This window comes from Periophthalmus magnuspinnatus, chromosome 13, assembly GCF_009829125.3.
Source record: "Periophthalmus magnuspinnatus isolate fPerMag1 chromosome 13, fPerMag1.2.pri, whole genome shotgun sequence".
NCBI classification, from domain to species: domain Eukaryota; kingdom Metazoa; phylum Chordata; class Actinopteri; order Gobiiformes; family Gobiidae; genus Periophthalmus; species Periophthalmus magnuspinnatus.
The window spans coordinates 29,481,213-29,507,721 of record NC_047138.1 but is presented as its reverse complement, the minus strand read 5'-3'; the positions used below and the strand labels follow the sequence as shown (position 1 = coordinate 29,507,721).

Sequence of the window (26,509 nt, the reverse complement as noted above, 5' to 3'; positions counted from 1 at the left end):
ACACTCAGAGGCAAGGCAGGTTAAGTGTCTTGCCCAAGGACACAACAACAGCATTCATCTGTGGGAGCTGGAATCGCACCGCCAACCTGTGGGTCAGTGAATGTGACCACTCAACCAGTGATGTTTGTGTCGACAGCGGGATTCGGATCAGTGGACACTCTACTCACTGAGCTCCTGTTGTATGTGGTTTGACGCAGAGCTCAAACTTTGGAGGAAGAAACTGTCCATTTTTTATCGAACTTTATGTTCAGGAAATTCATATTGGAAGACTTTTTCTTTTTTCTTTTTAGCTAAACAAAATAAAATTGTGTTCGATCAAGATGTCATATGGCCAAACCCTAAATTGCGCAACAGTAACTCAGTTGGTAGAGTGTTTGTCGTCTGATCTGAAGGTTGAAGTAGTAGTTTCAATCCTGCTCTCGATATAAACATCACTCGTTGAGAAGTCAGATCCACTGACCCACAAGTTGCCTGAGCGATTTCAGCTTCTTATGCAAGACACTTCACCCACCTCGCCCTGAGTATCTGTGTACATTGGTGTGTGACTGTGAGTGAATGGTTGAGCGGTTCCTTGATGTAAACTTTGAGTGTCTTGAAAGTGGAAAAAACGCTATATAAAAATGTGACCGTTTAACAGCGCAGTTACTTTTGTGTTCAAATTGTCTGCTGAAGTTCCATGCATTTAGAAACTCATTATATTTGCTGGTTTTATGATCAGCAGCTCCAACAGAGACGGAAGATTCTGTTGTTTACAGAAACTATTTTACCCGTTTCATTTTTCGACAACACTGATTATTAAAGCGCTCAAGTTATAGCAATAAACAAGTGGAAAAATCTTCATGCGGCCAACACAAAAACAGCTCAACATCTATCACTGCGAATCAAAACTTATTTCAACCAGAATAACCACTCGGCCACAGTCAAACGGGGAGAACAAGCGCACGCCACTCACAGAGATCAGAAGTCGAACCCACAACCTCCTGGTGAGAGGGAGGAGACAGGATAACTAGACCTGTCACGATAACAAACTTTGAACCGCGATAAACATCTCAAATCTTATCGCGTTACAATGAAAACAACACAGTTCGCCCCCTGAGGATAACCACTCTGCCGCAGTCACACAGGGAGGTCACGCACGTTCCACTCACAGAGATCAGGAGTCGAACCCACAACCTCCTCACTGTGTCATTTACATAGTGGGCATAGCAGCCTTTTGTTATATAAAGCACAAAGCATTCTCAGTACATCCTCCGCATTCCTCGCCCTTCACCTTCCTACTTCCAGGCGTCTGAGCGTCAGTCAAAACAACAAAGCACATACCAATACCGTACTAACATTTCAAGCTCGATTTCAATACTAAGAAATAGACTCGATACTTTATACCGATACCACGATGATAATGATAATTAAAAACACTCTCTTTAGACAACAGAATGTCAAATGGTAAATGGCCTATAGGGCTGGGACGATAAATAATAATATCGCTTATCGTGATAAAAAGGGTTGACAATAATCATTTGTGGCACTTTTTATATAATCGTGATTATCGCCAACAAAGATAATCGGCATTTTGTCACCAGAATGTGCAGAAAAAAACTACTCTAGAGGAGATCATCAAGAAGAACTGTATTTTCAGGACTGTAAATCGCATTTTTTTCATAGTTTGGCCAGGGGTGCGACTTATACTCCGGTGCGACTTATACTCAAATGCGACGTATACTCCGGTGGGACTTATACTCCGGTGCGACTTATACTCCGGTGCGACTTATACCCAAAAAAATACGGTAGTTTTTTTCTGCACATTCTGGTGACACGATGACGATTATCTTTGTTGATGATCATCACGATTATATTAAAAGTGTCACAAACGATTATTGTCAACTCTTTTTTATCACGACAAATGATATTATTGTTTATCGCGAACCTGATGATCTCCTCTAGATCACTGTAGTTTTCGCAGTACAATACTTTTAACAGTTGTTTAAATATGGAACCTCTTCATAATATTAAAACTGTAATTATTCATATGCAGAACATTTTTAAACTGTCAGCAACAATAATTATCGTGATATAATCATTAACGGCAATTATTTTGGCCGTGATAATCGTGACACCAAATTTCAATCTCGCCTCATGCGTTGTGGCCTTATATCTGTGTAATCCGTCAGTGTCCAGTAGGTTCCGTAGTGGCCCATGGGTGTGTACTGGTCTATGTGTCTTATACTTGTTCAGATACAGCTCAGGATCATTCTAAAGTTAAGCTCAAATAAGTATCTAGTTTCGATACTAGTTTTAATATCGGTTAGTAACGGATTTTTGATATTTTTGACAATCCTCGTACAAACATGTTCTGAAGTGCATGGGATTCTTGTATTAGTTTATCAGTTAATATTTCTTCAACACAATGCTAATTTTTAAACATATATTGCAAAAGTAAATCAGATTTTTTTTTTTTCTTCCCCAAAATGGTGCAGCCGTGACTTTCAGAACCTCCAGAGGCTAAAACGATCCCGGAGAGCGTGTTTCTCATTAGGTTTAGAGTGACACAGCCTGATCTCTGCAGGGGGGATGCTGCAGACCTCCAATAACAGACTAACCCTGTGGAACTACTGCTGCGTCTGCCTCTTTAAAATGAGAAATACCTTCAAACTGGAGCCGTCCGAGTGGCCAAAACAGGACAGCCACTCAGAAAAACTATTATCTGTGTGGTTTTTAAGAGTTTTACCTTGGCGGTGAATTCAAAAGTTATTATAAACGCAAACTAAATGCCAACGGATGAAATAAGATACTCAGAGAAGCCTAACATATGATGGGCTGAGGGAATATTATGAAACAGGCGTAAGGAGCAGACGAAACCTGGTCTGAACCACATGAGCTGATGAGTAAGACTTTTTTTGGGATTAATAATATTCTGATAATATGGAGCCCAATAGTGAGCACCTCCCTCCTGGTATCAGAAGTAAATTTCTCATTCATTTTTCCCATATTGACTTAGACGTACACACAGAGTTACACACAGAGTTACACACAGAGTTACACACAGAGTTACACACAGACGTACACACAGACGTACACACAGACGTACACACAGACTTACACACAGACTTACACACAGACTTACACACAGACTTACACACAGACTTACACACAGACTTACACACAGACTTACACACAGACTTACTTAATTACACACAGACTTACACACAGACTCACACACAGACATATACACAGACTCACACAGACGTACACACAGACTTAGACTCACACACAGACTCACACACAGACTCACACACAGACTCACACAGACTCACACACAGACTCACACACAGACTCACACACAGACTCACACAGACTCACACACAGACTCACACACAGACTCACACAGACTCACACACAGACTCACACACAGACTCACACGCACACTTACACACACACCCCCACGCAGACTTACACACACACACTCACACACAGACTCACACACAGACTCACACACAGACTCACACAGACTCACACAGACTCACACAGACTCACACACAGACGTACGCACAGACTTACTTAATTACACACAGACATACACACAGACTCACAGACTTACACACAGACTCACACACAGACTCACACACAGACTCACACACAGACTCACACACAGACTCACACGCACACTTACACACACACCCCCGCAGACTTACACACACACACAGACTTACACACAGACGTACACACAGACTTACACACACACTCACACACACCCCTACACACACACTTACACACAGACTTACACAGACTCACACACAGAGTTACAGTCTAAAACATCTTTAAGAACATTCTAACTGCGCGAGATCAACTCTCCACAGATCTGACCTTCTACTCTTCAGGAGATGTATATATTATTATTATTATGTGTGTGGGGGGGGCGCCTGTCTCAAAGCAAAGCAGTAAAATGAATGAGTCTAGCACACGCTCCACTAGAAAAGTTACATAGTGCAACTTTAAAGCAAGAGAGATGTTCTTTAATCACTAAATGCGACAAAATCTCCCATATAACTTGGGCTGAACAATTTGGTTAAAATATCAAATGGATTTTCCTGGACAAGCTCTGCGTTTGCGATTAGATTTGCGTTTTTTGTTCTACGGCCACATTTTAAAACAGACACACAAAAAATGAAATATAAACTGAAAAAATAAAACAAGAATCACATTTCAGAACTTGTTAATAGAGATCTAATCTACAGGGTTAGCTGTTTTTATGCAGAATAAGGTAGGGCATCTGACACGCTGGGAGGACACAGGGAGGGCATCTGACACACAGGGAGGACACAGGGAGGGCATCTGACACACAGGGAGGACACAGGGAGGGCATCTGACACACAAGGACAGTTCAGAACATGTTTGTACTGATAAAAACTACAGGGTTAGCCGTTTTTATGCAGAATAACACCACATGGAGACACAGGGAGGGCATCTGACACACTGAGAGGACACAGGGAGGGCATCTGACACAAGGAGAGGACACAGGGAGGGCATCTGACACACTGAGAGGACACAGAGAGGGCATCTGACACACAAGGACAGTTCAGAACATGTTTGTACTGATAAAAACTACTGGGTTAGCCGTTTTTATGCAGAATAACACCACATGGAGACACGGGGAGGGCATCTGACACACTGAGAGGACACAGGGAGGGCATCTGACACACTGAGAGGACACAGGGAGGGCATCTGACACACAGGGGCATTTCAGAACATGTTTGCACACATCTTAACTACAGGTTTAACAGTTTTTATGTAGAATTAAGACTACAGGGAGACACATGGAGACACAGGGAGGGCATCTGACACACAGGGAGGGCATCTGACACACAGGGAGCCCATAGGGAGGGCATCTGACACACTGAGAGGCCATAGGGAGGGCATCTGACACACAGAGACACTTCAGAACATGTTTGTAATTCTCTAAACTACAGGTTTAACAGTTTTTTGCGCAGAATAACACAGAGATTTTGCTATTCGTGGAGGAAAATGATGATACATTGCGACTTCTTTCGATTTGATTGAGACTAATCTTGCGACACAATTAAATGATCACGTGACAAAGTTGTTGTAGATGCAGAAAAATGCAGGTAAAACTCATACGTGAAAACCTGAAGGACTAAACTAGACTAAACTCCTGATAATCTCCAATAACCAGCAGATGTTTGGAGTCCACAGCAGCCAGCACTCCCGCACATGAACCCGGGGAGGTGTCACTATTCCTGGGCTGTCAAACTTGCAGGGCTCGCTCTCCTCTCTCCCACTCTCCAGCGCCTTTTCGGTCCATTTTACAGCCAAAAACAACACAAACCAGGCGTAAACAAAGCTCTGTAACCACACAATTGCTTTCACATTCACTCCAAACTCCATAGACGTAAAGGGAAAGCGTGACAAGGCTAAAAAAAAGCAGGGTTTTAGCTTAGCCACCGATGCTACGCTACATGTCCAATAAACAGCGTGGAAATATTAGCCAAACAGTCAGTTAATGGCTAAAAACAGCTAATTGGTTAATACAGCTGGATTTTAAAGTGACGAATGGGATTTAAGGAAACTTTTAAGGGGGTAATCCTGCACCCAAGCTAGCTTAATTGGCTGAAGTCAATTCTTTGCCCTCATTTTTTGGTTAAAGGCAAATCTGAGCGTATTGGGTAATATCTGTGGAGCAGGAATGTCTGGTCCCGTCCAAAGTCTAGCGTCAAATCTGTGGTGAAATGAGACAAAAGCGGGTAAAATAACATGTTTTTTTGCGGGTTAAAGGTAATGGATACTCACTGCTCAGCACACGATTGGAGCACCGCTGGTCCTGGTGGTTATGGGTGCAGCCTCGGGAACAGCAGCCGCAGACGAGCTGCTCGGAGGCGGCCACGGAACAAAGCGGAGCCGCGGTCACACTGCGCCCTCTGCCGGACACGAGAGGGAAGCGCAGCCGCAAACAGGTTTGTTGGATGTTTTTGTTTTTTTTAGGGTTTCGATTTTTTTTCCACGCATACAATTATAATCCTTTTTTAAAAATGTATTATGCTATATATTTATTTTATTTTTTATTTTATTTTATATATTTTCTTTATTAATTTCAAAAACTGTCCCACACATACAATTATAATACTTTTTAAAATGTATTTATTATGCTATATATTTATTTTATTTTTGTTTTTATTTTATTTATTTATTTCAAAAACTGTCCAATGCATACAATTATAATACATTTTTTAAACATTATTTATTTATTATGCTATATATTTATTTATTTTTTGTTTGTTTTATTTATTTTATTTTATTATTTCATTTATTTTTTTATTCATTTGCAAAAACTCGTACCTTCATTTGAAAATGTGTCACTTTCTTTTTTTCGTTACCGTTTTCTATGTTTCTTTATTTATTTATTTTGTTTGTTTGTTTTTAGTAGGCCTAAATGGGAGTACCAGCCTCAGAAACATCTTTTTAATAAAAAAAAAAATTTAAAAATTAAAAAAATAATCTTTTGTAGCTAATGCATTAGATGTATATAGCACCTTGCACCAACATTTACACACACATTAATTATTACTATTATTGTACTTTAACAATATTATTATTACTATAGTAACCAGAGTAAGATTTCTCTTAGTAAAATATTATTTACTGCTCCACTTACCTTTGGTTAAAATAGTGTCTACACCAGTGCTGTAAGGTAGTGGAGTACAAGTAGTAAAGTGCTGTACTTAAGTAGAATTTTTACCTGTCTGTACTTCATTTAAGTACATTTTACAGTGGATACTTTTTACTTTTACTTCACTACATTTGAGAGCAGTATTTGTACTTTCTACTCCACTGCATTTTTGAACTGGACTGAAAAGTAAAAAGTACTTTTCATATGATTTGAAGAGTTACTTTTACCTTGTTCGTGGAAACATCCTGACTAGTTTTTAGGTTCAAGCTTTGACTTTGAGCAAAATCAAAATAAATACACAGAATTCATATGAAACGTGAAGAAATTGATTTGTATCGTTACTGTTGTCCAAAATATGTATAATTTTTAACCAACATAATACTTATATTTTTTACTCTTAAAGTACATTTTTAAACAGGTACTTAAATACTTTTACTTTTACTTTATTCATGTGGTAGATTAGGAAACAGATTACTTCTTCCATCACTAGTCTATGCATCAAAAGTACACAGTAAAAACACACAGTATTTTACTAGTTCTATGACAAATTCCCGTTTGTGTGTTTGCATCTGGCTCACTCTTCATGTCTGACACCTCTCTCCTGACCTTGTACTCTTTCTGTCTAAAGGCGGATGCATGAGGCTCAGGTATCACTCAGAAACTTGACCCTAAAACTCCACTCAAAGAAGAAGCGGTTGCTACGACTTCAACGTCATAGCAACATCCCACATGGTTCCACGATCCTCAAAGGAGCAGAGCGAGACACAAACACAGCGGCAAAAACAAGGTACGTGGAACTGCATCGATAGAAAAATATATACCGGTTTATGTCAGAGAGTAAAAGGCAAAAACGCTCTAGGTATACTTACTGTTTTTGCATTTTTAAAGCTATATTACATAACTTTTTTGCTGGGGGATCAGTTACATGCTTTTCTCCATATGAAGACGTTATTGCTTTGCTTGGAATATTACACAGTACGGCATTAAAGTAATCTGTTTTGAATTAGTTACGGGTGCTTCATTGGCCTAAAATACATTGGAAAAACGTGTATTCTTACTGTGAGTTGGCCCGCCTCTCCACAGATCTGGCCTCTGACATGGTCTTGTGGCGCTGTCACCTGCTTTTTTCCTTGGAGACGGCTTGATGCAATACAGTGGAACATTTCAAGCAAAACAATAACATGCAGACAAGCAGGAAAGTTCCGCAGTGCAGCTTAAAAGTGTGTCCTCTCCTGTGATGAATGTAAAATCATATACAATAATGTTAATCTCTGGATCGCTGTAAAAATATATTTGTTTCTCCGTTTTATTTTGAAACAACTTTTTAATAATTCATATCTTTAGGCCTCGTTGTTAAGCCTGACTGACCGACCCCTCTTCAGCTTCGTCCTGGTGTCTTGTAGCTCCGTCCTGTGACAACTGCAATCTCAAGTACTTGGTAACATCACAGAGAACTGCCCTGATTACAACCAGGTGTGTCTGATCTGCAAGGTGTGTCTGAGTTTGAAGTGTGGATACCTGTTAGACCAATCACACTGTTTCTTATACCTCCAGACCCCGCCCCCCCTCCCTCCTCACTCTCCCCTTTAGTCCTCCAGACCCCGCCCCTCCTCTCTCCTCACTCTCCCCTTTACTCCTCCAGACCCCGCCCCTCCTCCCTCCTCACTCTCCCCTTTACTCCTCCAGACCCCACCCCCTCCTCCCTCACTCTCCCCTTTACTCCTCCAGACCCCGCCCCTCCTCTCTCCTCACTCTCCCCTTTAGTCCTCCAGACCCCGCCTCTCCTCTCTCCTCACTCTCCCCTTTAGTCCTCCAGACCCCGCCCCTCCTCCCTCCTCACTCTCCCCTTTACTCCTCCAGACCCCGCCCCTCCTCCCCTCTCACTCTCCTATTTACTCCTCCAGACCCCGCCCCTCCTCCTCTCTCACTCTCCCCTTTAGTCCTCCAGACCCTGCCCTCCTCCCTCACTCTCCCCTTTACTCCTCCAGACCCCGCCCCTCCTCCCCTCTCACTCTCCCCTTTACTCCTCCAGGTGCAGCCCAGTTTATCACCTCTATTTGAAATGTATTTGTGGGCGGAGTTTAGGCGTTAAGTCCCTCTTTAAACGACATTAATAGCTCCTCCCTTCTTCTTCTTTTCTCCCTCAGCTTAACACCATGGCGTTCCCAGCTGACAGCGCCCCCTACTACATCGGGATGCAAAACACGGTCCATCCTTTTCCCAACTCATCTTTCCCTCCGCCCGGTCCTCCTCCTCCGTACAACTCCGTACCCCCCGCTGCTCCGGCCCCTATCCCAAATCCGGGACCCTCCATCCCCGGTTGCCCACCTGGACTCGAGTACCTCACCCAAATCGACCAAATACTCGTACAGCAAAAAGTCGACTACGCGGAAATGATCATCGGATGGGAGATGAGCAACAATTACGACATCAAGAACAGCATGGGGCAGCAGATTTTCACAGCGCGGGAGGACGATCGCAACTTTTTCACGATGCAGTTTTACGGCCCGCTCAGACCTTTCACCATCCACATACACGACAATTTCGGGCGGGAGATTTTAACCGTAACGCGCCCGATAAAATGCGCCTCTTGCTGTTGTCCATGTTGTCTCCAAGAAGTAGAAATCCAAAGTCCCCCAGGATTCCCCATAGGCTACGTTGAACAAAACTGGCACCCGTTTTTACCCAAGTTTACCGTTTTGGACGCCACTCGGAGCGCGCAGTTGAAGATAAAGGGTCCGTTTTGTGATTGTAAGTGCTGTTCGGATGTCGTGTTTGAGGTTTTGTCCCGGGATGAGGAGGCGGTGGTGGGGCAGATTTCCAAACAGTGGGGAGGATTCCTGCAGGAGGGGTTCTCGGACGCGGATAATTTTGGGATTTCATTTCCGATGGATTTGGACGTTAAGGTTAAGGCAGTGCTGCTCGGTGCGGTGTTCCTCATAGATTTTATGTATTTTGAGACTAATAAAAATGACAACAATAATTAGGTTCATACGGAGGCAAACGGGCAGTAAAATACCCTTTGGTCTTATTAATCTAGCTCGCCAAACATGACCAAATTATATTAAAATACATGAGGGTAAATCTTGTTCAAAGTTTTCTGCTGTATTTATTTAACTGAAATTTAATTAATGCATTTGGAAAACAATTTGTACAATGACCCTTTCATATTCATGCTTTGCTACATGTGAAAGGGAAAATCTGTAATGTAATATATACATATACTATATATACATATACTTATACTTATATGTATATACAGGAGGGGCTCAGAGTAGAGCCGCTGCTCCTACACGTCAAGAGGAGCCAGCTGAGGTGGCTCGGGCATCTGCTCAGGATGCCTCCTGGACGCCTCCCTAGGGAGGTGTTCTGGGCATGTCCCACCGGGAGGAGGCCCGGGGAAGACCCAGGACACGCTGGAGGGACTATGTCTCTCGGCTGGCCTGGGAACGCCTTGGGGTCCCACCGGAGGAGCTGGAGGACGTGTCTGGGGTGAGGGAAATCTGGGAGTCCCTGCTTAGACTGCTGCCCCCGCGACCCGGCCCCAGTTAAGCGGAAGAAAATGGATGGACATATGTGTGTGTGTGTATATATATATATATATATATATATATATATATATATATATATATATATATATGCGCCTGTGTGTCAGAAAGTTTGCCCACCCCTGGTCTGGTACTAAACTAAAGTGAATATAAGGGAAAAGACATTCAAGATGTCATTCATACTGAAGAGTACATGAGTAACACTTACAGTGTAAGAATTTTAAATTACTCTTAAAGTTAAAAAAAAAAACACAACAACACCACAGCCAGGAAATTTGTCTTTGTTCAAATGTTTTAATAAAAGCACATACAACAGTTGCAGTAAAGTAAAACTAAAATATCTATGGTTACATCTAATATCTGTGTTTAATATCTGTTAATATCTTACAGTTAAGTCTACATAAAAGCACAAGCTGAGACACTCTGATAACATGTTATTTTTTTAGTTCACTTTACCAGTTTTACTATATTTTTATTGCACCTCATTGACCTCTTATTAATACACATGTTCAAATCATATGTCATATTGTGAATTTATTACTTATTTTTGAATTGATTTTCTTACTTGTGTAAATTAAATTGAACTGACAAAATATTAATATTTTGTAACAAAGTATTCAAATATGAGTGACATTTTACAAAAAAAAAAAAAAAAAAAAAGAAAAGCAATGCAAGTGAAAAGCTACATTTCACGTTTGAATAATCCCACATTAGAAACTTGAGGGCTCCGAAAATTTCAGTTTCCATCTACCCCTTAAAAATCTGTTACATGTATGATGATGATGTTCAATAATATTTAATACAGACAGGAGAAGTTAAAATGAATATATAATGAACATAGGTAGTTCTAGGGTCCAATCACTAGTTTAAATATATTCAACATGAGTGAATTTTCCTTTTAGATATTTCTTTTTAGATTGAGAATATTATATAATCAATAGGGAAAACTGGCCCTTGTCCTCCATCTGGAAGTGTGACATCAACACGTCCAAGAGCAGAAGTCTGCACCTTTAACAGCAAAAGAGCCACATCGGCCCATTTCAAATCAAACCAAAGTTAGAAAAAGCCACACGTTTTTAGTAAGTAACGAGATAAAGTGATAAAAAAAAATATTTAAAAGAAGTAACTCAACTGTAGTTATTAACACATTGTACTGTATATGTAACACTTTGTATTTATGTGGCTTCTTGGGCATATTTGGTCTGGGGATTTCAAGTAAATTATATGTAATTTCCTGCATTCTGGTGTATCTTATGTGTAATATTTATTTCACAAAATTATCATCATTCTTTCCAGTTTTATGCATGGGGTTTGTTCAGAAAAAAATATAAACAAAAAAATGATAATTTCAATAGAACGAATACACTTTTTTTTTTTTTTTTTTTTCTCTCACTGGTTGCAGACGTCTGTCCTAGAATCTGAAACCCAGAAGAAAAAGCCTCTTTAAAGAGTGTGAGTGAAATCGTCAGCGTAGTTCAGCATGTGTTGGAGAGTAATCAGGATCAGTTTGTCCAAGTTCTCATTTTGTTGAAGGTACCCTCTGCAGTAGTTTCTTACTGGGAAAAAGTTGTTCTCATCAAACCCCAATTTGCCACCGTAGTCTTTTATCTGCAAACAGAAAAAGACAAAACAAAATCACAGAAACATGCATATACAGAGGGTCTGGTCCTCCGTTGAACCTCGAGCCAGGCTCAAACACGGCCGTCCAACCACATCTGTTTATTTCAGTGACACATGTGAAACCAAGGAGCTCATTGGTCACCATCATTTTGAACAAAATACATTTCTCTCACCTCAGATTAACACTGTTTAGTGCGTTGTTCATGAATACTGCAGAAATTCACAATGTTGTTGTTGTTTCCATGGGCAAGACTCCAGCTATTGTATGTATGAATGTGGTGTGTGAGAGCGTGTCAGTCTGCCCCAGGGCAGCAATGGCTACAATAGTAGGTTTCCACCACCAGAGAATGAAGAAAAAATGAATAATGCACAAAAACATTGATTATTTAGAAAAACGCTGTAGACTAAAGACTAAACCATTATTACTCCTTTATTGTGACTTTTATTGAAACTAAATTGTAAAACACATTTGTCACATGTGTCTCAAAAACATTCTGCACTTGTTTCACTAATAAAGTCATTAGACATTTTTTTTACTCAACAATGAAACTATAGAATGCAACATGGATAAAATGTGTTTCTTTGAAAACAATAGAAATATAATATCTAAATGAGTTAAAGCTTGAATTTATAATATTTCTGTAACTTACCTTATCCAATACTGCTTTCACCTTGAAGACGTTCATCACATTCTCCTCGACTTTTTTACAGAGGACATCAATGTGTGTCAGAAGGACCACATGAGGAATTTCTGAAAATGGTACAAAATTCAACTTTGAGGAGCTTTTAACCAGGTTAAAATTGATCCCTTTTATCATTTGCTTACTCTGAGTTACATTTTGATTTATTCCTGCATGTTTTAGGCTCAAAAATGTTCTGTTTTCACCTAACCCTAAACAGAAACAGAAATTTGGGGCCCAGGACAACAAGCCTAACTATATAAATTAAGAGAAATAGTTTTCAATTGTGGGCCCCTAAGGCCCTGGGCACGGTACAACAGACCCCTTGTTCCCCTGTTTACTCCCCTAGGACCCCACCCAAACCTTGTACGAACTATTTAAAAAAAAAACAAAACACTGGTTTAGACATGTCGCACAGCCATCTCTGAACATTAAAAACACATACATTAAAATCCACTACTTCTTACAATAACAAAAACACCAACAATGCTAATAGCCCTTTTCAAGTCTTATTCCCCTGCCGTTCTTGAACTTTGTGTTGCAACACTGTAATTTCCTCATTGTGGAACAAATATTGCATAATATGTGTTACTCTAATACTAAATACCATAAAAGGCATTATATGTCCTTCTTTACCATTAAAATAAAAGCGTTCTTACGCAGATCTCGAGTAGCATTTCTCATTCTTTTTATGTCGGGAATGTGTTCTTCGTGGATGTCTGGCCTGTGTGCAGGGAGCACACACACCAGAAGGTGCACCTTGTCCTCTGGAGCAGGGTTTGGGTTGTAAAACTGTGAACTTGTGTCTGTCAGCGGAGAGCAAGGGTTGAACTGCAAAATGAAAAGTGACATTTACAGTCCAACAGTCCAACAATAAGTGATGACCAACTTTGATTAAGTGCACTGTGACACAGGCACTTCCCCACTCTGTAAAAGTCAGAACCTTCACTACACTTGATCACACAATCTAGGCTTCAAACTGCATGACTACAGTGAGACAAAATAGAACACAGTAGTGTCAGATGTAATGTACGTAAACTGAATTATCCAAGATGTTTAGTCTTTTTTACAAATTTAGTCTTGTTTGGAAATTAAAACAAGCTTAAAACATTGACAGCGTTTGATCATTTCATCATTTTTATACTGGGGCCACTTCTTGTCTCATTTACATTTAAACCAAACTGGAAAATTCTAGGCTGTGCAATAACATCTCCATGGACACAGTGCCCCTTTTAATACAGTACAGTAATGTGTTACAGTAGGGATGTGGTGTGGGAAAAATTCAATGGGAACACAGTTTTTTCCTCTTTTAAGATATTTACTGAATAATTATGTGTATTTTAAGTACAACAAATTCATTATTGACCTGGTGTTACCCCAGAAAAGTAAACAGATTGTTGTGTTGATGTTAATAGAGTAGCTCTTCTACATTAAAATGAATAAATCGTTTACCCCCACGGAGCGGCGTCAACCTTCTATTAGTGGGCATTTCTTTGGATACCAACTGTACCTATGTAAATATACTTTAGATAATCTAATGTAAAGACCTGGATTTATTTCATACCTTGGCAGTTTGGGCTGTACTCCCTAATCCCCTACACCCCCTAATCCCGATTTACAGTCTGGTGGGTACATTTCCAGATCCATCCACCAGTCAATAAATCAGGATGAATGATGATGTCAACATATGAAATAGAGGTCTGTACATAAGAATGTAAAGTATAATCAAAACAGAAGACCTAATGAACCTAATCAGACTTTATCCATGTCATTTTTAAATAATACCTTGTAGCCGTCTCTCACATGTCCTTTCAGCATCAGAATCAGGTCTTCAACATGAATTCCATTCTTGTCTGGCTCCATTCCCATTATGTCCGTGAACACGAACGGAAAGAACTCCTTTGACCGTTCCCTCCGGATGCTGTGATTTTTGTACTAAACAAACAACACAAATAAACAAAAAATAAAAACAAATATAGTAAACCCATTCACATATTAGAATGGTAATAGGAGAAGTGGTCCATGGTTTATACAGACAAATAAGTGAGTCTAATATGCTCAAGGACAATGCTTAAAGAAAGGATTTTACTTCTATGGGGTATTAACTGTTAACACATAACATTCAGATCACCATATTATTTTTTATTATTTTGAAAATACTATATTTGCCGAAAACATTTTAACATGTTTCATAAGTTTCACTTTTGGTTTTGATACTCTGAGTCCCCTCCTCTCTGCTCCCCCGTTAAGTGCATCTCACTAATGAAACTACTGCACACTGCATCAGGTTTGTGAAGTTGCTGTGTACAGTTTTGTATCATGTTCTGTATATTTATGAACAACTGTCATGTGGGAGCATGGGTGACATAAGCTTGTGGGAGGAGCATTGGACAGAAACCTTGTTGGCTTGTGGAACCCCTGAGGAAGCTACCAGCAGCCCCTTTGCCCACCACATTAGCCAGTTATAACCATTTGCCACAGCAAGATGAGGAATTTTGAGGTGTTTTGAAAGAAAACTGCAACTGGTTCACTACCATGAAACTCCTGTTTCAAACACATTTTTTGTTACAATAAAGCTGCATTTATCGATGTATTTTGACGGTGTATTTAATGATTCCAGGCGCGGGTCGGGTTGTATAAATAAATTCTGCTGTGTGGGGTAGGGCCGGGACGTACATTGTCAGAAATGCGGGACAGAATAATGCATCTCTACTGGGCATGTCCCACCTGCACTTTAACCTATTGCATCACTATGTTGGCTCTTACCTCCAGAGTAAAACTCTTGCACTCATTGTCTGATGCACAGGCTGAAGCAGGAATGGCCGAAGTTCCGCGGAGCACAGTGTTCACTGAGTTGATAAAAGTGGACTTGCCTCCACCCACAGGTCCATACAACAAAATATGCAAACGTTTAACTTCATCTTTTGAAGGTCTGAAGTTCTTGATCAGGCTCAGAAGATCATTCTGATTCTCTCTGTTCAGAACAGTTATACTGTTAGTATAAATCAAGGTTTACCAAAAAAAATTGTCAAAATGCCAGTAATGTCAGATGTCTCAACTTCAGAAACATTTCTCCGGCCGCTTCATTAAACTGTTTTTTTTTTTTTGTTCCCATAGGAAAATGTGTCCTTTGCATTTACAGATCCTTCAGTGCCCTGTGCGATTAAACCTGACTGGAGCAGTGGGCACACACTTTTGTGTTCAATGTGCTGAAAACATGTGGTACTTGCATGTATAGCCTACATTTCATCAAGTGATTCTTGAATGATTGAATAAAAACTGATATGGAAGGCTGTGACAAGTTTTTTTCATCAAGGATGCACCAGTTTTTATTACATTGCATTAGGGTGTGTTCATGTGACATCACAACATTCCTATAGTGTAAAACTGAGCTGGACGACAGATCAGAATTCTGTGACTGACACAAAGTTCTTCTCTGTGAGCATAAAACAATTTAATTATGTTATCACAATAACTTCAGAAAGTGGTGCCATTATTCAACCTCAAAGACATGATTGTTATCAGTTCAAAGGACTTTAAGCCTTAAGATTAATATGGGTTCAACATTTGTAGAATTTCTGTTGAGATATTTGTTTAAAAACTGTGAATCTTCTAGAGTTACATATCTGCCCTTTATCTGAAGTTATCATCCAATTCTAAAACATGAACACAACCTATTCAGGGTTTTCAATTGTAGACATTGACACAAAAAATGAATAATAAAGTTTATAAAATGTTTATTTCATGATTTACCTGGTCTCCTCACAGTAATATGTAAAACATGAGGTTTAGTGTCACTAGATGTTTATCCCAACCACTAAGTTCAGAAATCTCTACCGACAGTTGGTTAGGCTTTAACTCAGAGTCCAGGTTTACACGCATTTTGACCATTCAATAGATACAATTATTTTTAATTGTGTATCACTATGGGAGAGGGGTTGCCTCTCCACTGATCTGACCTGATACCTGGCTTGGTGGCGTCGCCTAACTGTAGGTTTAATAAAAGTTACAAAGTATACATTTAATGCAAGATTTAGAGCAGCTCACCTCTCGCTGAAAGTCCTCCATGGTGTCTTCATTACTGTAGACAAAACATTAAAAATATAGCACTTACCCATCAAGCATCAAGTGACAAAAATAATTTAAGTAATCTTACATGGAGGAGGATGGCATTCTGCAAACAGAAATGAAGCAAGATATGTCAGTCAGAGAAACTTTAACAATCAATGATTGTGTCTGAAGGTAAACTTACCATGCTCTTTAGCTGAGGATCAAACAGAACAATCAGAGACAATATTACTATATTACTCCCTTCCATTTAGGCCATTTCTGAATTTCACTGAGCTTGACTTTTGAGTTAAAGTTTCCTTAAAGTTCAGGGGGTCAGATTTGAGTGAGTGACCAGAGATGAACAGAGATTTTTGACCTTTTTTTTTTTTTTACTTTGCCGCATTGTGCCCCATACACATACACTCTTTGTGCATTAATTCATAAGTCCAGGACAAAGAGATTTAGTTTTTGGATAAAAAAAAACCCCAAACAAACAAACAAAACAAAAAACCAAAACATGGCACTGGACACACATATCTTATGTTCAGTTCAGTAATCCCGATTTATTGGGTCCATAATATCTGCACTAACTGGACACTTTATAACACAGATCACCTTAATAAGCCACATTTGCACTGTTGTTCTGATGCTGCTGTTGTATATATTTTCTACCTCTAAGTATTTTATTTTATTTTTAAGCATATGTTTTTTTAACTTCGTGCATGCCCTTATTTGTATTTGTATTTATTCAGTGTAAGTAAGTAAATTTATTTATATAGCACCTTTCACAGATAAAATCACAAAGTGCTTTACAGTGTGCAAATAAAAATAAGATAAAACAACAACAATAAATGTTCAAACAGGTAAAATAAGACAAAGAGTAGTAAATTAACTAATAGCTGCAGTGTGTTTTATGTTGCACTTTATCACCAAAGTAAGTTCCTAGTTTGTGAACTGTGTTTACAGACAATGGCAATAAAAGTCTTCTGATTCTGATTCCATTCATGTCCCACAATGTGAAAGATTTTTTGTTGAAAAATCATCCTGACCACACCTGACATTGTGTCAGTTGTAAAATGTTGAAACATCTTCACTCGCTGACACACAGGGCAAGGTTTGTTAATCTATGTCAAATTTAGATGATCTCACCGTCACCCACAAATGTACTCTTCTACAAACCAAGCCACACACATTTCAAAATCAATTCAATTAAAATAAATTACTTCCACTAAATTTCTGGGCATCATTGGTGATGATGATCTGAATTGGAGAGACAATATTTATTTGGTGACTATAAAAAACAGTATATCTCTTGGTATTATAAGAAAAGTTAATACATTTGTGGACTATACTTACAACATAAATCTATACTTATACTATATTATAGTTTCATTTACCCTTTTCTGTCATACTTTATTATAATGAAGGCAAGCACATCTACACTCAACAGAATACTGAAACGTTTTAATATTTATTGAATTCGCATTTTTATGTCTGAAATTCTGTGTAATAAAACCATCATCCCTGAACATTTAACTTTAAAACTAATGCTGAGAGTCATCGATACAATACTCGTCATGTTTAGCTTCCAAAATGTGTCACACACCTCAATTTGGTGTGTGATACAGAGACTGTGTTTGTGGAGCCGCTTTACCATCCGGCTCAGGACAACAAATGTTTGATATTTCATTGACTTGTTGTTGATATTTTTACTTTATTTTAATCTTGTTGAAATGTAATGAATCTTGCTTGGTATGTATATGTCATTTTTATTCATGCACCACTAAAATTATATTTTTAATTTTAAGGATATGTGTGTGTGTGTGTGTGTATATATGTGTGTGTGTGTGTGTGTGTGTGTATATATATATATATATATATATATATATATATATATATATATATATATATATATATATATATATATATATATATATATATATATATATATATATATGATAGGTTCACAACCTATATTAGAGTTCAAAAGAGAAGAGAAGACAAGAGAGATTATTTTGTCTCAATATTGAGGAGAAAGAGCGGAGAGGCAAAAAACCCCAGTTACAAACCACCACCCTCTCTGGGGCCCAGACCGTCTTTCACCTCTTTTATTAAAGTTAGGAAACCCTAGTTACATACACATCTAAAGGGGGGGGGCAAGCAGTGTAAAAACATATGACGAAATTCACAGAGAAATATATTCTGTTTTGCATTTCCAGAAGGTCACAAAACATCCTCCCATGATGTTTCGGTTTCACAGTGACCTTCTTCCCGTGGGATCCTGCACTTTCAAAAGACATTTTCTGCAAGACTCAAGAACAAACATTAGTGCAGATTACATAGTTTACATAATTGAATATAATGACTAAATAAAGTAGTGAACTGACTATAACTAATAGTAATGACTAAATAAAGAGTGAACATTACATTACAGTACCTTTAAAATGAACAGTGAGATAACATAATATAACTTGAATATATATTTTGAATCCATCATTCCCTCCTGTTTATCGAACTGTGATTTGGAAGTACTCCTTCAGGGTTCTCGTCATCACTGCCCTCCAATAGGTACATCTGCACCCCTTTGTCCTCAGGTGCGGGTGAGATGGCAGCGGTTATTAACCTATTGATCAGGGAACGAAGACAAGGAATACAACAGCATCCACACAAGGTTAAAATAGCTACAAACACAGCAATTGATACTAGAACCGATGAGACCAGTGCTCTGCAGCGCCCAAACCCCCTTAGCCCGTCATCCCAGAAGGGGGTACTCAACCCAGACTGCTCCTTTAAGCGTCTATTCATCGCACGCAGGCTGCCTATAGCTCTAGTCAGGCTTCCGTCTGCAGCGGTATTGTTAGGGATGACCACGCAACAGCTGGCCCCAATAACAGAACAAACTCCTCCTCGTTCTGCCAGGAGCATGTCAACAGCTATGCGGCATAAGTGAGGTGGCGCTTAATTGCTCGTGCACTGCTTCAAACCCCTCCTGTGTGTAGTTTCCCAATTTTTGTAGTGGATGTAGTTGATTCTGTCTACGTTTTTATTGGGAGTGATTGGAATTATAGCGGCTATTAAAGGAATATTTTCAAATCCTGTGGCAATTTGATTAGCTAATTTATATTTATCAGGAACCCCTCTGGGCACTCCAATCGCATGGTTTTCAGTAGATTGTTGTTCAATCAATGCTGTTAATTGTTCTTGTTCTATTGACATTACTTCTATAGGTATTATCAGATTAACTAGAGCGCATACTCCAGAAAATTCATTTGGCATATTTGCTCTAAGTATTTTCCCACTGGGTAGTGCTTTATTTGTAGTCAGATTTTTTTTCACATAGATTTCCATCAATATTACCTAAAACATTCGTTACCGAATTTGAGCGTTGGATACAGGTGTAATTTCCTTTTGGCAATTTGGCCTCAAATATTGGTTTCTGTTTTTCAGGCCTAGTTAGTGCCTCTGGTGCTGTTTTGTTTTAGTTAAGATATCCTCCACACATTGCACTGTTAACTCAGGAGGTGTTGGTACCATTCTCAAAAGCGGTCTGGGTCCCGTACAAGCAACACAGTCTTTATTAAAGTACTTTGATGCCTGTTCTATCATTGTTAGCCAATTGTTTCCAAAATCAGATACACCAGTTGCCATATTGAACACTTGTTCTTTAGTAAAAGTTACTGTTGCTTTAATTTTTATTCCGCTACTTTGCAGCCTGGGACTCAGAACCGGTTCAGAGGTTTGTAACATTTCACATATAATTAATTTGTAAATAGGATCTATCCCTGATACATGAGCTCTCAGCAAAAATATCCAACATTCTTGACCATTATTAGTCAAATTATTCTTTATGTTATTTATTGTTACCAGTAGATTGGATTTGGTTTTGGCTAAGGTTAGGAGCTCTGCCTGCCTACCTGCCCAGTCAGTTTTTGCCTGTGTCGGTGTCCATGTATTATCCTGGTCAGCTACTAATGTATCCCACCCTTGGTTTTGAATATCATTAGTAAGGTACCAATAGTCATTAGCGTATTTTATTACATATTACGTTTATATTTCACATAAACGTAGGAATGCACAGCTTGCATTGGTGTCACTGAAGGAGCAGGCAGTCTTACAGATCTTAAAGGTACTAACCCATACCAAAATGCCAGTGTGAGCATTATTGCAGCCATAGTGAGCATAAACATGTAAATAACATAAGTTATTGTTTTACACGTATCACCTTTTTACAACCTTTTGATGTCATATTACATTAATGTATAATTTTACCAGGTCTAAACACTGTGTCCATGGTCTTTTAGTTTCCTCCATACACTTTTTTAATCTGTTTTTAATAGTACCATTCATTCTTTCTACTAATCCCGCACTTTGGGGGTGAGAAGCGCAGTGATTCTTTAAATTAATGCAGAATAATTGCCCTATGTTTGTGATTACTTCATTTACAAAATGTCTTCCATTATCTGATCATATTATTTCTGGTATTCCATATCTAGTTATGATATCTTTGCACAATGCTTTTGCTACTGTTAGCGCATCTGCGGTTTTGGTTGGAAATAACTCTATCCATTTAGAAAAGGCATCTATTATTACCAAACAATACTGTTTTCCTTCACGTTTATTTAGTTGTATATAAGTTGTTTCTTGAAATGGATATTTTGGTTTTGGAAAACTTCCTCTTTTTGGTCTTAAATTTCCTTGTGGATTATGTTTAGCACATATGAGACATGCTCTACAAAACTTTTTTGCATAATTATTAAATCCATACGTTGTATATATTTGACCTATATGCTTTACCATCCCCACTGTTGATACATGTGAGACACCATGTGTCAAAATTGCTGCATATTTTAAAAGATTTTTTGGTAAAATAGGTTTTCCTTCTGGTCATCATTTAATTTAGCTCCCTTTTTTAACCACATCCGATGTCTTTTAGCAGTCCTATGTCAAGTTTCTGGTCTATTTTTAGACTAGCCACATGCACTAGATTTTCTGCTGCTTTTTAGCAGTTTTTTCAGCTTTTAATAACTCAGCATGTACTACAGGTTTTCCTATAGAAGTAACCATTCCTCCCTCCAGTATTTAGCAAATGTGTGCACTGTTGAGTAAGCATAAGTGCTGTCTGTAAATATTGTACATATTTTGTCTTTCATAAGTTTACTATCTATGCAATTTTTCATGATCTATGCAATTTAAACATTGTTTTTATATGTCCTCTTGAAAAAGAGGTTTTTAATCTCAATGGGACCTTCCTGGTTAAATAAAGGTTAAATAAAAAAATAAAAAATTTTACATGCCTCAGTTAATGCAACTAATTCTGCAGCCTGAGCAGAATAAGTATGGGGCAACGCTTTTGCTTGTAATATTTCTGTGTCTGTGACTACTGCGTAACCTGTATGATTTTGTCCCTTTAATGTCTTTTTGGTCTACACTTAGTAGTCTCTTCTGCCAATTCAATACAATTATGTGATTTGAATTTGAATTTTATTTGAATTTTATTTGAGTATGTTCATAAATCATGTAATACATGTCATTACAGTCCATAAAATAAATTATCTTCCACAAAAACTTTGAACATTCTCAAAAAGGATGTGGGAAGAAGTGTACACTTATTTAATCCCACCCCGTTCTTCTGATTCAAACTTTGAACAAAAATTTCATCCAGCTTCCTTTTACTTTACTTCTTAGTATTAACTACTTTTTCTTTTTCTTCTTCTTCTTCTTCTTATTATTATTATTATTATTATTATTATTATTATTATTATTATTATTATTATTATTATTATTATTATTATTATTATTATATATTCATTATTCTTGTTATTCTTATTCTCCTTGTTCATGTTATTATCACAAAAATCACCATAATCTTTCCTGTACATCATCACTGAACCATTCTATCAACAAAAAAGTATACATATAACCACTGCTACCATTAATTAGGATTTTCTTTTGGTATATCTGGACAGAATATGACAATATGACATTTATACAGTTTTTTAAATTGCCTAATATTTGAACATTGCCTTAATATCCATTGTCTACAGTAATTAGTTACTCCTAGAAATGACATCATTTGTTTCTTTGTTTGAGGTTTTGGTGCTTTAAGTATAGCCTTATAGCCTCTTTACGTCCTGCTATTGTTGTACGGCCTCCAGCACTTAAACTATGTCCTAAATATTTCACTGTATTTTTGAAGCTTATTTTTACTCACTTTATGGCCATTTTCTATAGCATCAGGTTTTAATTTATACTGTTTCACACAAGGTCTGTATTATTCGGATTTGGGTCTAATTGTTACTGGTATTACCCCTTTAATCAGACCTACATCAGATGGCCCTTTTGACCACAAACACTGTGTTACGTCACTTAATATGGCCTCTTCCTCTTGTGTAAGTTCTAATGCATTTCAGGGAAACAGTTCTTCCTCATCATTTGGGTGAATAACATATAAGTTGTTGGTCTAAACTTCTTGCATTATTTTTACTTGTATGTTACGTATGTTATCTGGGATTAGGACTAATCCTAAAGCTACCAATGCATAACGACCCAACAAATTTAACGGGCTGTCAAATACAATACAGCTAGTTTTATTGTCTTTCCCTTTGGATCTTGTATCATGACAGGTTTTGTCAGTGAAACATGTGTTATTTCCCCATTTGCTGCTCTCCCCACTGTGTATCATATGTGGGACATTAGTTTTCATGGTGGTTTTACACGCACCAGTATCACACAAGAAAGAAATTTGTACCCCATTAACTAGTAGATTTTGTTTGTTTTGTTTTCTTTTTGTTTTTGTTTGTTGTATCACACGTCTGGACTATTGTATTTTTGTTAATGGTGTCTTATAAGCTGTGGAATTTAAGGGCTCGGCATTCTTTGTATGCAAGACACAATAATAAACAAACTAAAGTAAAACTAAACTAAAAAGTAGAGTAACTTTTGGTAAGGTGCGTCCGCACCCTAATGCAGCTTGTAAATCAACTAGTATTTTTCCTTCCTGTGGTTTTTTATCACTTTATCTGCATGCATTGCATGATCTACATATTGGTCTAGTGCCCCTGTAGCAAAATTTATATAATGCTTGTCAATCCAATTACGAATTCTTGTGGTACAATTAGCGTGCAAAGTATTCTTTAATTGCTGTCTGTATGCACAATTTTCATTACCAGCTTCATCTTCTTTTTGTTTAGTTCTGTTTATTTTCATATAATTTGCTCTCCTATAGCGGCTCAGCCAGAAAGACGGTCTGGGCCCCAGAGAGGGTGGTGGTTTGTAACTGGGGTTTTTTGCCTCTCCGCTCTTTCTCCTCAATATTGAGACAAAATAATCTCTCTTGTCTTCTCTTCTCTTTTGAACTCTAATATAGGTTGTGAACCTATTAACTTGGTCCTTCGAGCCGGATCCCAATATACCGGAGGACTCCAGCAGATGTCGGAGACCCAGGAGAGACTGTGGCCACAGCATTTGAGACCTTTTCCAGGACTGGTCTCTTCGATATCTTTTGGAGTCTAAAGGTTGAAGGGATACCGAGGGAGAGAGACGAGACGAGTGAGTAAGTCTTGCTTTAAAAAAACGGTATGACTGGGGGTCATGCGCGTAGAAAAACCCTAATTATCCTAGGCTCCAATTAGGTACTAAAACCTACTAATACTAATAGTAGTAGTAGTACTAGGGACGGATACGGAGTCCCGTTACCGGGTAAAATAGTGATATTTTACTGGCTGGTACAAAACCGTGATAAGAGGGACGGATGCGGAGTCCCGTTACCGGGTAAAATAGTGATATTTTACTGGCTGGTACAAAACCGTGGAATAAAAAGCAAGGGTGTGTGTGAGAGAGAGACGTGTGAGTGGAGATTCTGAACCACTAGGTGACGAATCTCATACCAAAAAGGTTGGGGAAATACGGTGTATTTCTGTGGATGCAGAGGCAAGATCTCTCCGCCTGCTGAGGCTAAAGTGAGAGATACCACACTAATCACTCGTACCAACCTGTTGTTGTTGTATTCCAGCGATAGAGACCTCCCTAGGAGTTAAAAGCTGGACTAAATTTGAGGAAATAAAAATGGGAAATAAAACTACAAAATTGACACCAAAAGTAAAAGACTAGAAAGCCGTGCACGCAAAATATCCTGAAAAATGTACATAGTTAGATTTGTGGGTAACAAAATATAAATTTGAAGGCGAGTTAAAATCTTCTAAAATAATGGAGCTCCAAAATAAAATACTAAATAAAATACTAAATAAAATACAAAATGAAATACAAGAAAAATGCAAAAATAAAGAATATGATATGTGTAAACTATCTATCATTACTATACTATACTATACTATACTATACTATACTATACTATACTATACTATACTATACTATACTATACTATCATTTGGAAAGATGGTTGGAATTGGCACAAGCCAGAGGAAAAGGCCAACCAGAGGCAAAACGTAAGCAACAAATTATGCTTAATACAAAGGAGGAAGATGATTTCACCACTGTAATCTGTAATAGCGGCTCAGCCAGAAACACCAGTACAGCAGGCTCAAGCCGAGATAGAGGGAGCAGTAGCGGGAGAGGAGCAACAAGCGCCCCCGCCTCCATATCACCCGTATCAAGAGGCAACAGAGCTATTACACCAGATGAAAACTACACAAACTAGAAGTGAGGCAAAAGCTAAAGCTGAAAAAATTGAATTTAGTAAAACCATGGGAGCTAACCCTGTGGTCATTTACTTATGAACAGCCTAATGAAGCATCCAAGCAGGAACAAACTTTCATTATTCCTACTGCCCCCATGATAAGTAGTACAGAGGTACAGATCAAGATAATTTGGAAATACTGTCCCATGATGACAAACAACTCCTAGTTAGGTTGACAGCATTAAAAACAAGGATCCAAAATAGATTCACTAGGAGAGGCAAAAAACCCCAGTTACAAACCACCACCCTCTCTGGGGCCCAGACCGTCTTTCACCTCTTTTATTAAAGTTAGGAAACCCTAGTTACATACACATCTAAAGGGGGGGGGCAAGCAGTGTAAAAACATATGACGAAATTCACAGAGAAATATATTCTGTTTTGCATTTCCAGAAGGTCACAAAACATCCTCCCATGATGTTTCGGTTTCACAGTGACCTTCTTCCCGTGGGATCCTGCACTTTCAAAAGACATTTTCTGCAAGACTCAAGAACAAACATTAGTGCAGATTACATAGTTTACATAATTGAATATAATGACTAAATAAAGTAGTGAACTGACTATAACTAATAGTAATGACTAAATAAAGAGTGAACATTACATTACAGTACCTTTAAAATGAACAGTGAGATAACATAATATAACTTGAATATATATTTTGAATCCATCAATATATATATAAACATACTTCATGTTCATGTTCACAATTCAAAATGACATTACTTACATTCACTGGATCCCATTGTTTTATATTTCCGTGAAATTTCTGAAGCAAAATTAAAATAAAGGTTTATAAATATAAATTGTATGTATTTAAGCCACGCTTGCTGTAAATATTAGAGATTTCAATATTCACTAAGTGAATTCCTCTTACCTGCAAATACCTTCTGTTACGGCACAAACGTCTGTAAAGATTATAGACTTGTGTGGGGAGGTTTTATTCTTGTTTGACTGTGATAGAGTTTCCTGTGTCACTGTGGCAGGAAACAAGATGCAGCGAACAAACTTTTATATAATCACTATAATGGTGCTGTGATCAGCACCATTATAGTGGCAACTTAACCGTGCTTTAAGTTTGAATAATGCTGCTGTTTTCAAATATAATAGTGAAAAAAGATATTGAACTTAAATCTAATTTTTATTTTACGAGAATAGATCCTGCAATAAACCCAGGTAGAAGTAGAGAACAACATATAATTACTCCAGAAGTAGAGAGTAGTGGTCCAAAAAATGATCCTGT

The 26,509-nt window shown here is 38.2% G+C and overlaps 3 protein-coding genes across 12 annotated transcripts in view; 1 reads left to right on the top strand and 2 right to left on the bottom strand.

Moving 5' to 3' along the window:
• Nucleotides 1–5,884, bottom strand: part of myo18ab (myosin XVIIIA b) — a 189,784-nt gene extending 183,900 nt beyond the window's left edge. For all 10 annotated transcript variants that reach the window (XM_055225936.1, XM_055225937.1, XM_033976697.2 and 7 more), the window contains exon 1: nt 5,803–5,884. The gene's annotated coding sequence lies outside the window, so the exon portion shown is untranslated. The remainder of the gene's footprint in view (nt 1–5,802) is intronic.
• Nucleotides 5,885–8,835: 2,951 nt separating this feature from the next.
• LOC117379907 (phospholipid scramblase 1-like) lies at nt 8,836–9,666 on the top strand. Its single transcript, XM_033976606.1, has 2 exons — nt 8,836–9,096; nt 9,295–9,666. Exons 1-2 carry the CDS (start codon nt 8,836–8,838, stop codon nt 9,664–9,666), a joined length of 633 nt encoding a protein of 210 aa, XP_033832497.1.
• An 847-nt stretch (nt 9,667–10,513) lies between these two features.
• Nucleotides 10,514–26,172, bottom strand: LOC117379906 (interferon-induced protein 44-like). Its single transcript, XM_055225944.1, has 8 exons — nt 26,144–26,172; nt 25,975–26,035; nt 16,575–16,608; nt 15,294–15,501; nt 14,313–14,462; nt 13,187–13,358; nt 12,498–12,598; nt 10,514–11,835 (listed from the first exon to the last, which is right to left on the bottom strand). Exons 3-8 carry the CDS (start codon nt 16,604–16,606, stop codon nt 11,671–11,673), a joined length of 828 nt encoding a protein of 275 aa, XP_055081919.1. The 5' UTR covers nt 16,607–16,608; nt 25,975–26,035; nt 26,144–26,172; the 3' UTR covers nt 10,514–11,670.
• Between the last annotated feature and the right edge of the window lie 337 nt (nt 26,173–26,509).

Coding starts and splice junctions, on each gene's coding strand:
- LOC117379907 (XM_033976606.1), top strand. CDS start 8,836: ATGGCGTTCCCAGCTGACAGCGCCCCCTACTACATCGGGATGCAAAAC. Junction 9,097..9,294: donor TCATCGGATGGGAGATGAGC/AACAATTACGAC, acceptor TGTTGTCTCCAA/GAAGTAGAAATCCAAAGTCC.
- LOC117379906 (XM_055225944.1), bottom strand. CDS start 16,606: ATGAAGACACCATGGAGGACTTTCAGCGAGAG. Junction 13,359..14,312: donor ATGTGAGAGACGGCTACAAG/GTATTATTTAAA, acceptor TTCATTTTGCAG/TTCAACCCTTGCTCTCCGCT. Junction 12,599..13,186: donor AAATGCTACTCGAGATCTGC/GTAAGAACGCTT, acceptor TACCATTTTCAG/AAATTCCTCATGTGGTCCTT.